Source organism: Sorex araneus, chromosome 2 (genome assembly GCF_027595985.1).
Source record: "Sorex araneus isolate mSorAra2 chromosome 2, mSorAra2.pri, whole genome shotgun sequence".
NCBI classification, from domain to species: Eukaryota; Metazoa; Chordata; class Mammalia; order Eulipotyphla; family Soricidae; genus Sorex; species Sorex araneus.
Window position 1 is genome coordinate 47681984 of NC_073303.1, and position 14342 is coordinate 47696325.

At 43.0% G+C, this 14342-nt stretch overlaps 1 protein-coding gene across 4 annotated transcripts in view; it reads right to left on the reverse strand.

Annotated features, from left to right (window-relative positions):
• Nucleotides 1-14342, reverse strand: part of ERCC6L2 (ERCC excision repair 6 like 2) — a 133250-nt gene that overhangs the window by 31572 nt on the left and 87336 nt on the right. For all 4 annotated transcript variants that reach the window (XM_055125781.1, XM_055125783.1, XM_055125784.1 and 1 more), the window contains one exon: nt 9273-9427. In XM_055125781.1, the coding sequence (XP_054981756.1) occupies nt 9273-9427 (155 nt within the window). The remainder of the gene's footprint in view (nt 1-9272; nt 9428-14342) is intronic.

Below are 14342 nucleotides of genomic sequence, written 5' to 3' on the forward strand. Positions count from 1 at the left end.
TTCCTCTGCCCCTGGAAGCACATACTTTGGTACACAGTTGACAAGATCCGTCATACACATTCTTTTACTTAGTTATTTTCCAATTAAATTAGTAGGAATTAAGAATGAGGTATGTCTCACCCAAAAAGAGAGAACAGAAGGGAATGCCCTGTCACAGAGGTGGGGGGGGATGGGATACTGGGATCATCAGTGGTGGAGAATGGGCACTGGTGGAGGGATGGGTTCTCGAGCATTGTATGAACGGAACACAAGCACGAAAGTATGTAAATCTGTAACTGTACCTCATGATGATTCACTAATAAAAAAATTGTTAATATAATTCAAAAAAAGAAAAGAATGAGGTATGTCTCAGGTTGTACTTTTCTATAAAAGTACGGCAGTTTTAGGGGTCGGAGTACAGCAGGTAGGGCATTTGCCTTCCACGTGGCCAACCCAGGTTCGATTCCTAGCATCCCATATGCTCCCCCGAGCACTGCCTTGAGTAATTTCTTACTACAGAGCCAGGAGTAACCCTGAGCATTACCAAGTATGACCCAAAAAACCAAAATAAATAAATAAAACCCAAACAAACAAAATATGTAAGTTTATGTTAGGTGTTTCTTTTTTTAAAATTTAAGCTAAATTTATAATACTGTTTCCCAGAGATTTCTGTATAATGGTAATATATTAGACCTTTGAAGAACATAAAGCTCGGGGGCCACTGAGTGAGCACGATTTGAGGGTGTGGAGGTGAGCATCAAGGAGATGGCCCCTGGGGTTCCTGAGCACTGGTGTGTTCTGGGGCAGCTAGTATCACGCAGCCCAAGAAGTACTACCTCCTGGGGCGTGAACATTCAACCACATGGCCTGTTGGCAAAAGAAACACTGAAAAGGGGCTTCATGCCCAAGAACACAACTTGGGACAACGCCAACACACATATGCACAGACACACACACACACACACACACACACACACACACACACACACAAAGCTACAGCACAGCTCTATTATTTAATCAATCTATATTAACCTGAAAGACTGAATCTGAATGCTGAAACCTGTGTATCGAGGCCTGGTTTAAGGTAGTCACTCAGATGAAAGTGTTTTTTGCCTGATAGTGTTAGTGATGTGAGACTGGACTTCTTTGGAGCAGAGTTAAAATTTCCCTGAATATTTGACCCCCACTACAATTTAATCATCCAACAGCCAATTTTTTTATACTAAGAACTGAGCTGGTTTCTTTGTGATGGGGAAAGATATCAGAAACTACTAGTCGATATTGCAATGTGTTTCCTGAAATTGGAAGAAATGGCCTCACTTTGAAATAATCATTGTGAAGAAAAAAGGTTTCTGATGACACTGTCCTGTCCATATCAGGAAAGCTGAGGCTAAAAGGCGTCAAAAGCACAGTGCAGCTGAGAGGCGGCTAATGGACACCCGAACCCCAGCCACTGCCAAGTAAAGGCAAAGGACACTGCAAGAATTTTCATTTTTGTAACATTCCTTAGAAATATTACAAATGAATATTTTATTGTTTCTGTATCAAGGGGCTGCTTCTCAGGTTTGTTTTGTATAGAATTGTATGACTGTAAATTTTTTCTGAGAAGGTTTTTAATGTATTAACAGACAGTATTAGTAAATTCTTTTATTAGATCCACTACAGGGGCTTACAAAGTGACTCAATGTTTTCATACTGAAATTGTTTGGGAAAGAGCATGGCTGTAGAAGGGCACGGGGTAGTTTGGAAAACTAATAAAAACTGCTGTCTCAAAGACTGATATGCTTTGCAGTCTAGTCAATATACTTTTGTCTGCTCCTCTGGTGACAAGGACAAGATAGTGATGCTGAGATGCTTTCTAGAGTGCTAGCTGAGAGTATATGTGTCTCTAGATCAAATAAAATTATCAAGAAGAGGGCTGTGGTGACGAGCCAAAGGGCGGGAACACACACATGTGGGAGATCCAGGTTGGATTTCTGGCACCACGCAGTTTCCTGAGCCCTGCAAGGTACAACCTCCTCAACCCCTACCTCTAAGATAGCAGCAAAACTGTGTCTTGAAACCATGCTTTTATGAGTTGTATTTTGGAACTGAATCTTTGATTACACTGAAAAGTACCCAAAGCATAGCATTTCAGTTTTATTACATTTATTCTAATGTCTTGGGCTGGAGCAACAGCACAGTGGGTAGGGCATTTTGCCTTGCATGCAGCCAACCCGGGTTCGATTCCTCCGTTCCTCTCGGAGAGACTGGCAAGCTACCGAGAGTAGCTGGGCCAGAGGGATCCCGGCAAGCATTAGGACTGCATCAGAAATGGGACTTTAATTCTGCTCAGCACTGATGCAGCCACCATTCTCACAAGTACCGTGCGGCCGCAGTTATTTTCCCCATTCCCAGCTCTCTGGGCTCACACCTCAATCTCCATTACCTAATTCTGAGAACATCCTGTTTATCCCAATCACACTAGGCCAATAGTCCACTAGCCTATTCCAATCTCACCAAAATAATGGTGAACAAAGAAGCTGAGCAAGCCTAATATAAAAGGACACACCTTCTGGAGCTTCAGCAGAGGCGTCACCTGAGTCACAGAGGAGCACCAAGAGGAAGGTGGTGTTCTAGAAGGGGAAAATGGTGACCGAGCTCATCCAGAATCTTTTCTCACAACGAGAGGGGTACACTGACAGTGACTGAAGAGCAGCACCTCCACACTCACACAACAGCATGCAGAGACAGTGCAAATGCCCACCATGAGGAGTGGATGAAGGAAAGCCTCAACAGGGATGACCCACAAACACGATCTCTCCAATAAAGAACTTAGAGATGAAGTGCTGAGGATAATCAATAAACTCAAAGAAATGGTGGAACAGACATCCAGTCAATTAAAGGAGGACATGAAAGAAACAGGGGAACCACACAGCCAAGAAAATACAGGAAGAAATGAGAGCAGAAATAAGGAAGCTACAAACAGAAGTGTCACTAATAAAGGATTTGGTAGATGAAATAAAAATTCAGTGAGTGCCCTCAACAGTAGAATGGCTACAGTCGAAGGCAGAATCAGTGAGTTTGAAGATGAGTTGCTGAAAGCATACAGGCAACAACATACAATGGGAAAAAGACCTCAAAACAGCTCTAACCAAGTCAGAGTCCTAGGGGAACAACATAAGAATCATACAAGAGGAACAACATAAGAATCACTGAAGGACCAGAAGGACAGGGAGGCAACCCCAACGAAAAAGTCACAGTTAAAGTTATCATTGCCGAGACATTCCCAGAGCTGGAGAAGGCAGGCCTCCAGATCAAAGGAGCCGAAGGGTACCAGCTAAAGAGACCCTAATAAAAAGACTCCAAAACATATCATAGTCAGAATGATGTACACCACAGAGAGAGAAACAATACTGCAAGCAGCAAGGTCAAAGAAGGAAATCACATACAAAGGAGCACCCCTTAGATTTACAGCAGACCTATCAGAGGAAATCCTCCAAGCCCGAAGACAATGGTGGGATATAGTGAAAAAACAATGAAATGAACACCTCACCAAGAATAATTTATCTGGCTAAACTTTCACTCAAACTCGAAGGAATGATACAATATTTCATGAATAAACAACAGCTCAGGAACTTCGTAGACTCAAAACCAAGCTTAAAAGAAGGACTGAAGAGACTACTGTACAACAAGAAAAATCCCCACAAGCACATAAAAACTCTAGAGAAAGATGGCACAAAACCCCATGTGATAATAATCTCTCTCAATGTCTAAATAAACAAATTAAGAAGCATAGAGTGGCAAAATAGATTAAAAACTGAACTCAACATTTCCTGCCTACAAGAAACACATCTGAACAGTCAGAAAAAACACACTCTCAAAGGGTGGAAAACAATTCTGCAAGCAAACAACTCCCTCAAAAAAGCTGGGGTAGCCATACTAGTACCTGACAACACAGATTTCAGGCTGAAAAAGAATAGAAGGGACAGCAAAAGCCATTTTTTTTTAAATAATCAAGGGATTATTAAAAAGGAAGAAATCACACTCTTAAACATATATACATCGAATGAGGGACCAGCTAAATACTTAAAACAACTGCTAATAGACTTCAAGGAGGACTTGAACATTTTCCAGATGGACCACATGCTATCCACAAAATTTAGTTCAATAGAATTAGGAAGACAGAAATTGCATCAACTATCTTTTCAGACCAGAGGACTTTGGTAGCAACACAATAGTAGTTGGAGACTTCAACACCGCCTTATCACCTCTGGACAGACTAGTAAGTTTAAAACTCAGCAAAGAAGTATTGGCTTTCCCCAAAACAGGTGACTGGTTAAAGAAACTTTGGTACATCTACACAATGGTATACTATGCAGCTGTTAGAAAAGATGAAGTCATGAAATTTGCATATAAGTGGATCAACATGGAAAGTATCATGAAATGAGTCAGAAAGAGAGGGACAGACATAGAAAGATCACACTCATCTGTGGAATATAAAATAACAGAGTGGAAGACTAACACCCAAGAGTTGTAGATATAAGGACCAGGAGGTCTGCCCCACAGCCCGTAAACTGGCTTCACATGCTGTGGGAAAAGGCAGCTCAGATAGAGAAGGGAAAACCAAGTAGAGGATGTTGGGAGGACCCATTTGGGTTGGAAGATGCAAGCTGAAAGTAGACTACAGACCGAACATGAAGGCCACTCAATACCTCTATTGCAAACTACAACATACAAAAGGAGAGAGAACAAAAGGGAATGCCCTGCTGCAGAGGCAGGGTGGGGTGGTGGGGGATGGGGTGGGGGTGGTGAGAGGGATACTGGGATCATTGGTGGAGTTGAGTGGGCACTGGTGGAGGGATGGGTAAACGATCACTGTATGAGTGAAATGCAAACACAGAAGTTCCTACGTTTGTAACTGTACATCACAGTGATTCTCTGATAAAAATTTTTTTAAAAAAGTACTGGCTTTGAAGGAAGAAATAGAAGAGAGATGACTAACAGATGTACACAGGGTCTTCCAACCCCTGCAAAATGAGTACACATTCTTTTTGAGTGCACATGGAACATTTTCCAGATAGACTACATGCTGGGTCACAAAACATACTTCAATAGAATCAGGAAGATACAAATTGTATCAACTATCATTTCAGACCACTATGCATTGAAGACAGAAGTTAATCACACACAGACCCGGAGAATCAAATCAACACCTGGCCACTAAAAAACTCAATGTTGAACAATGAGTGTGCTAAGGAGGAAATCAAGGAAGAACTGAAGATACCTGGAAACAAATGAGAATGAAGACACGAGCTACCAGAACCTGTGGGACACAGCAAAAGCCATGTTAAGGGGAAAATTTATAGCCCTGCAAGCATTTCTCAGGAAGGAAGAAAGGGCCTACATAAATAACCTGACTTCACAGCTCAAGATATAGAAAAGGACCAACAAAAGGAACCCAAACCAAGCAGAAGGAAAGAAATAATAAAACTTAGAGCAGAAATAAACGACATGGAAACCCAGAAAACACTCCAAAAGATCAATGAAACCAAGAGCTGGTTCTTTGAGAAGATAAACAAGATTGATAAACCACTAGCAAGACTCACGAAGGAGAGAGAGAGAGAGAGAGAGAGAGAGAGAGAGAGAGAGAGAGAGAGAGAGAGAGAGAGAGAGAGAGAACCCTAATAAACCAAATCAGAAATGGAAAGGAGGACATCACAACAGAAACCAAAGAAATTCAAAAGATCATCAGAGATTACTTTGAAAGTCTGTATGCCACAAAACAAGAGAACCTAAAGAAATTGATAAATTCCTGGATTCCTATAGCCTCCCAAGGCTGAACCAAAAAGATTTGGAATACCTAAAAAAAAGACCTATTACTATCAAGAAAATTGAAACTGTAATCAAAAGTCTTCACCAAAACAAAAGCCCAGGACCAGATAGATTCACTAGCGAATTCTTCCAAACATTTAAAGAGGACCAATTGTCAGTTATTTTCAGGGTTTTCCAAGAAATTGAAGAAACAGAAACACTCCCAAACAGTTTCTATGAGGCACATGTCACACTAATACTGAAAGCAAACAGAGACACCACAAAAAAAAAAAAAGAAAATTGCAGGCCAATACCCTTGATGAACACGAATGTGAGGACCCTCAACAAAATATTAGCAAATAAAATCCAACAACTCATCAAAAAGATCATACATCACGACCAAGTGGGATTCATCCTGGGGATGCAACGATGGTTTAAGATTCTCAAGTCAGGGGCCGGAGCGATAGCACAGCGGGTAGGGCATTCGCCTTGCAAGCGGCCAACCCGGGTTCGAATCCCAGCATCCCATATGGTCCCCTGAGCACCACCAGGGGTGGTTCCTGAGTGCACAGCCAGGAGTAATCCCTGTGCATCACCGGGTGTGACCCAAAAAGCAAACAAACAAAAAAAAGATTCGCAAGTCAATCAACATAATCCACCATATCAATAAAAGAAAAGATGAAAACCATATGAACACATCAATAGATACAGAGAAGCATTTGACAAGATCCAGCACCCGTTTATAATGAAAACTCTCACCAAAATGGGTACTGAAGGAACTTTTCTCAATATAGTCAAAGGCATCTGTCACAAGCCTATGGCAAACATTATCCTCAATGGGGAGAAACTAAGAGCCTTCCCTCTAAGATCAGGGACAAGACAAGGATGCCCACTCTCACCACTTCAATTCAATATAGTACTGGAAGTACTTGCAATAGTAATTAGGCAAGAAAAAGATATTAAGGGTATCCAGATAGGAAAGGAAGAAATCAAGCTTTCACTATATGCAGACGATGTGATACTATATCTAGAGAACCCTAAAACCTCACCAAGAAGCTCCTAGAAACAACAGGCTTGTATAGTAAAGTTGCAGGCTATAAAATCAATACCCAAAAGTCCATGGCTTTCCTATATGCAAATAATGAGAGAGAAGAAAGAGATATGAAAAAAGCAATCCCGTTCACAATCATTCCTCAGAAAATCAAATACCTCAATATCAGTTTAACCAAGGAGGTAAAGGCCTGTACAAAGAAAACTACAAAACACTACTTCAAGAAATAAAAAAAGAATACAAGGAAATGGAAACACATCCCGTGTTCATGGAGTGGGAGAATTAACATTGTCAAAAGGGCAATACTCCCCAAAACATTATACAGATTCAATGTGATCCTGATAAGGATACCCACGACACTCTTCAAAGAAATTGCTCAAACACTCATGAAATTCATAAGGGACAATGAGTGCCCATGAATACCCAAAGCAATTATTGGGAATCAAAAGATGGGGGCATCACCTTCCCCAACCTCAAGCTCTACTACAAAGCTGTAATAATTAAGACAGAATGGTATTGGAACAAAGACAGAGCTGCAGACCCAATGGAACAGGGTTGAATATCCTGACACACACCCTCAAATACATGATCATCTAATCTTTGACAAGGGAGCAAGAAATGTGAAGTAGAACGAGGAAAGCCTCTTTCACAAATGGTGCTGGCAAAACTGGACAGCTACATGCAAAAAAAAAAAAAAATGGGCGCAGACCTTTACCTAACACCATGTACATAAGTCAGATCAAAATTGATTAAAGACCTCAACATCAGACCAGAGTCCATCAGGTACATTGAAGAAAAGGTTTGAAAAAACTCTCCACGACATTGAAGCTAAAGGTATCTTCAAAGATGATGTGCCACTGACCAAGCAAGTGGAAACATAGATAAACAAATGGGACTATCTTAAAATTAGAAGCTTCTGATCCTCAAAAGAGACAGTGACCAGAAAACAAAGACAATCTACAGAATGGGAAAGGATATTCACCCAATACTCATCTGATAAGGGGTTGATATAAAGGGTATACACGGCACTGGTTGAACTCTAGAAGAAAACATCCAACCCCATCAGAAAATAGGGCGGCAAACAGAAACTTTCTCAAAGGAGAAATCCGAATGTCCAAAAGGCACTTGAAAAAATGCTCTTCATCACTAATCATCAGGGAAATGCAGATCAAAACAACAATGATTTATTATCTCACACAGCAATGACTTGGCCCATATCCAAAAGAACAAAAGCAACCGGTGTTGGCGAGGATGTGGGAAGAAAGGGACTCTCCTCCATTGCTGGTGGGAATGCCGACTGATTCAGCCCTTCTGGAAAACAATATGGACGATTCTCAAAAAATTAGAAATTGAGCTCCCATTTGCCCCAGCAATACCACTCCGGGGAATATATCCAAGAGAGGCAAAAAAGTACAGTAGAAATGATATCTGCACTTGTATGTTTATTGTAGCACTATTCACTATAGCCAGAATCTGGGAAAAACCCCAGTGCCTGAGAACAGACAACTGTTGAAGAAACTTTGGTATACAATGTAATACTATGCAGCTGTTAAAAAAGAAGAAGTCATGAAATTTGCATATAAGTGGATTGACAAGGAGAGTATCATGCTAATTAAAATGAGTCAGAGAGAGAGAGAGGGACAGACATAGAATGACTGCACTCATTTGTGGAATATAAAGTAACATAATGGGAGACTAACACTCAAGGATAGTAGGGATAAGGACCAGGTTGACTGCTCCACGGCTTGGAATGCGGCTTCACTTGCTGGGGGAAGAAGCAACTCAGATGGAGAACGGACCACCAAGTAAGTAAGACTTGGAGGGCTTGCTCAGGATGGGAGATGTGTGCTGAATGTACACATAATTGTGGACCGAATATGATGGCCACTTAGTACCCGTACTGCAAACCATGACACCTGATAGGAGACAGAGTAAAAGAGAATGTGCCTGCCACCGAGGGGAACGGGCGGGTGGGAGGTGTGTCAGGAGGGATACAGGGAACATTAGTGGTGGGGAACAGGCACTGGTGGAGGGATAGGTACTCGATCACTGTATGACTGGAATGTAACCACAGAAGTTTGTACATCTGCAACTGCACCTCACGGTGATTCATTAAAGAAATAAAAATAAATAAATATGAGGGAATCTCCAAGGTCATACACTTTGCTTTTACAAGATGCATAGCATTGGTTTTAGTTCTTATTTAATAGTACAAACTTCTCAGATTCCTCATTTCTTGCAAACTTTTAAAGGAAACTGTTAAGTAATTCAACATTATTAGGCATTCAGATAGAGATCAATCTTGTAATACAAAACATCTTCAGTAACTACACTGCACCAAATGGTGTCACAGTTTTATTAGCATTTTAAAATGAAGAACCTAGAAGACTTTTAAAGCAACTCTGTGAAATGAACTGAAAATGAAAGATATTACCTCATATTTTCTTACCTTAGAAGTACAAATAGCTATATTAGCAGGAAGCTGAGAAAATTGCTTCAATTCAAATACATCACGCACAGCCAAATGGCTCATGTGATTTTCAGCTTTGCTTGATCCGATCACATTCTGGTTTGAGTGAACGTAAGCTACTTCCTGAACACCATCTAGGAGATGATTAGAGATAATCAATGTTTATTACGTGGTGTGCTGTTAGGAAGCAATGTGGGGACAGAGAGTGCGGTGCACAGGGTGCTTGCACTGCGCGTGACAGTGGGATTTGATCTCCTACACCCCCATACAGCTCCCTGAGCCTTGCCAGAAGTGACTCCTGAGCACAGGTAAGCTCTGAGAACTTCTGGGTGTGGCCCCAAAACCAAACAAAACAAGAACCAGCACGGGTCAGAGAGATAGCTTAAAAGGACTAAACATGTGTTTTGCATGTAGGAAGCAGGGCTTGATCCTTGGCATCCCGGGAGTGATCCTTGAGCATCAACAGGGTACCTGAGCACCACGGGCTGTGATCCACCTCTGCAACAAAAGCAGCATTTGTTCATGTATACTTAAAAACTGCTGGCAGAGCTGGAGACAGTTTACTAGGTAGGGCACTCACCCTGCATGCACCTAATCGAGGTTTTATCCCTGGTATCCCATACGGTCCACTGACCATGTCCAGAAGAAATTTCTGCGTGCAGAGCCAAGAGTCTCCAGGAGTGCCCCAAACCTCCTCTCCCAAAAAATATTGCTAGAAGTGGTGCTAATTTTACTTTAAATTTCCTAGAAAAATATTCAATTTGTGGGGCCAGAGCGATAGCACAGCGGGTAGGGCATTTGCCTTGCATGCGGCCGACCCGGGTTCGATCCCCGGCATCATCCCATATGGTCCCCCAAGCACTGCCAGGAGTAATTCCTGAGTGCAGAGCCAGGAGTAACCCCTGTGCATCGCTGGGTGTGACCCAAAAAGAAAAAAAAATATTCAATCTGTATGTCAATATTGTAATATTAAAATACATATACACAAAGAGTTCAATATGTTGGCATATGTCAAAGGTCCCCAAACTTATACGACCTACCATCATTATCTCATTAAAAAAAATTACAGAGCAACCCCTGGAAAGGGAACAAAATCACTACCCAAGATACGACCCAAGGCACCTGGCGCACCACCCTGCATGGCCACTCCTGCCCTTGGACCCTTCCAGCCAACAATGCCCAGGGCCATCGCTGCCGAGGAGAAACCTTGGTTTAGGGTCACCTGGAAAGAATTTTAATGTGAACTACTGAGATTAGGAAATAATTTTCAGACTTTTTCTTTGGAGCCAAAGAGAATGGTGCAAGGGTTGTCTAGGCACTGGCCTTGCTTACGGCTGACCCCGGCTGGAGTCCCAGCACTGAGAGTGGTGATTCCCGAGCAGGGAGACAGGAGGAAGCCCTGAGCACCACAGGGTATGGCTCCAAAATAAAACAAGCAAAAAACTTTTTAAAGTTAAAAATCTTTCACCTAAAGAGCAGCGCTAGCTTCATCTTGATCAGAGTGATGGAGCAGGCACATGTGGTTTAGGTAGTTTTGTTCATTTTAACTGGTATTTTGTCTTTATTTTTGTACATAAGCCCAAGGATACTCAAGATAAAATCTTTGGGGTGTGAGGGGGTGGGGTAGAGCTATACTGGGATTCTTGGTGGTGGAATATGAGCACTGGTGAAGGGATGGGTATTCGAGCATTGTATAACTGAGATTTAAACCTGAAAACTTTGTAACTTTCCACATGGTGACTCAATAAAAAATTAAAAAAAAAAAAGATAAAATCTTTAAGAAAATGGGGAAAAAGGCTTTTACCTGAGAGTTTAAAAAATATTTACTTAAAAAAATTTTAGATTGCTTTGCTTCTAGGCACCTAAAGTTTTCTTTCAAATTGTGGTCATAAAAGAGAGGGCTAGATCTGAGGTTTGTCAAAGTCTTCTTCAAACAGCTCTGACAGTGAAGCTAGTATAATCTTCAGCAATCTTCAACACTTTTGGTCTGGAAAGTCTTCAGTGAGGACTGCCAATCACACAGAAACAAAATGTCCTCAAAAAGAAGACTAAAAGTGCAACTAAAACAACACTCTCCTGGAATTTTCAAATACCTGACTGCATATATGGAAGCCATTTCAAGGCCTTCAAAAGGAGATCTTCCAGTAGAAAAGATTCTCAAGTCTCTAGTACGTTATTCAAAATAGTGTAAGTTTCACAAATGACCTATTGTACAATTTTAAAAGGCAGCAAAAAACAAACAAACAAAAAAAACAACTCAGCTGGGAGCCAGAGTGGTAGTACAGCAGATAGGGTGTTTGCCTTGCATGCAGCCAAGCCGGGTTCAATCCCTGGCATCCCCTAGGGTCTCCCAGGAGTAATTCCTGTGTAGTGCAGAGCCAGGAGTAACCCTGAGCATCATTGGGTGTAACCCAAAAAGCAAGAACAAACAAACAAAACCCAAAAAAACCTCAGCTGATCCCTTAAAAAAGGTTTATGCAAAAATTCCTCACACCTCAAGTCTAAAAACAGAAGACAAATCAAAGGACAATCAAGTACTTTGTGCCAACAGTACAACAAAAATGTTAACTTTGGGGGGATCTCAAATGATACTCAGGGGGCCCAGGGATCACCATGGTCATATTCAGACAACCTGGCTGGTGATTCAATGCTGGGCGATAGGATGCAGAGCTGCTCGGCCCTGGGGTGCCACCCCAGTGTTCCGGGGTCTCTGGGGTGACACCCAGCCACTCCCTGCATGGGTGCGTATCGACGCCTTGTGGTACTGGGCACAGAACCAGCCAGGTACTAGCCCATGTGCGATCTCATCAACCCCATATGTAGTCTTAAAGAAGACTTCTGATACCCACACAAGAAAGCCCTATTTGTAAAAACAGACAAATACAATGATCAAACTTTCTATATCAAATATCCTTGCTCAGATTTCAGTGATGTCATGCATTTTTTTTTAAATAATGTTTAAATCACTAGAGAGATTCTCAGGAGGTGGTGGAGTAGGGAAGCAATCTTCCAGACTGTCTCAGACTTCTTCCATGGGAACTACACAGCAAATCCAAAGTCCTTGAGAACACCCAAAATCACCTGGCCTGGATCCTTCACAGCGAGGACAATCCACCAATAACAATACATGCCTGAGAACAGATGACTGGATAAAGAAACTATGGTATACCTATACACAAACTGAACACTATGCAGCTACCAGGAAAAATGAGGTCATGAAATTTGCTCCTACGTGGATGGACATGGAGACTATCGTGCTGAGAGAAATGAGTCAGATGGAGAGGGACAGACATAGAATGATGTAAGAAAACATATTATGATTATGAGACTAATATCCAAAGAAATGAAGACCAGGACAACTGTGGCGGCTGGGGGCAGGGGGCGAGTAAGGACAGAGAAGGGATTACTGCGACAGTGACAGTTGGAAACTAACCCCCTAGACAAGAATTGAGGCTGAAATGAGGTAAAGTGATATATGTGATGACCTTTCAGCACCTGTATTGCAAACCACAATGCCACAATGGTGGGGGAGGGGAGGGGGAGAGAGAGAGGGAGAGGGAGAGAGAGGCCCAGAGAGAGAGAGAGGGAGAGAGAGGCCCAGAGAGAGAGGGAGAGGGAGAGAGAGGCCCAGAGAGAGAGGGAGAGGGAGAGAGAGACCCAGAGAGAGGGAGAAGGAGAGAGAGACGCAGAGAGAGAGGGAGAGGGAGAGAGAGGCCCAGAGAGAGAGGGAGAGGGAGAGAGAGGCCCAGAGAGAGGGAGAGTGGGAGATAGGCCCAGAGAGAGGGAGAGGGAGAGAGAGACTCAGAGAGAGAGGGAGAGGGAGAGAGAGGCCCAGAGAGAGAGGGAGAGGGAGAGAGAGACCCAGAGAGAGAGGGAGAGGGAGAGAGAGGCCCAGAGAGAGGGAGAGGGAGAGAGAGGCCCAGAGAGAGGGAGAGGGAGAGAGAGGCCCAGAGAGAGGGAGAGAGAGGCCCAGAGAGAGGGAGAAGGAGAGGGAGAGAGAGACCCAGAGAGAGAGGGAGAGCGAGAGAGGCCCAGAGAGAGGGAGAGGGAGAGAGAGATTCTCAGAGAGAGAGAGGGAGAGGGAGAGAGAGACCCAGAGAGAGAGGGAGAGGGAGAGAGAGGCCCAGAGACAGGGAGAGGGAGAGAGAGGCCCAGAGAGAGGGAGAGAGATTCTCAGAGAGAGGTAGAGGGAGAGAGAAGCCCAGAGAGGGAGAGAGAGAGAGAGACCCAGAGAGAGAGGGAGAGGGAGAGGGAGGCCCAGAGAGAGAGGGAGAGGGAGAGAGAGACCCAGAGAGAGAGGGAGAGCAAGAGAGGCCCAGAGAGAGAGGGAGAGTGAGAGAGGCCCAGAGAGAGGGAGAGGGAGAGAGAGATTCTCAGAGAGAGAGAGGGAGAGGGAGAGAGAGACCCAGAGAGAGGGAGAGGGAGAGAGAGACCCAGAGAGAGGGAGAGGGAGAGAGAGGCCCAGAGAGAGGGAGAGGGAGAGAGAGGCCCAGAGAGAGAGGGAGAGAGAGACTCAGAGAGAGAGGGAGAGGGGCATATATAGGGGGGAGGGATGGAGAGAGAAAGAAGAAGGGAGGAGAGAGAGACAAATGCCTGCCATAGAGGCAAGATGTGTGTGTGTGTGTGGGGGGGGGGGTGACAGGAGGGAAACTGGGGACTTACTGGTGGGAAATGTACACAGGTGAAGTGATGGGTGTTGGAACAGTATGACTGAAACCCAAGCACGAAAAACTTTTTAATTATGTAATTTATAGCACTTCAATAAAAAGGGGGGAAATAAAATTTTGTTTTGTACAAAAACAAAAACCTAAACCTGGTAAATAAAGTAAGCATTACTTTTTTCTGTATTCTCTCAAGAACTGCATGGTAAGCAAGAATAAACGTAGGGAATATTCTCCCAACAGAAGCTTTCTCAATTAAATTTTTTTTAAAATGAGAAGTAGAAAATACCTTTGCTACTCTAAATTTTGCTATAACCAGTGACCACTTATGAAAAATGCTATCGTCTAACAGAGATTCTTAACCTCATTTGACCTGCTGGCCCCCTTC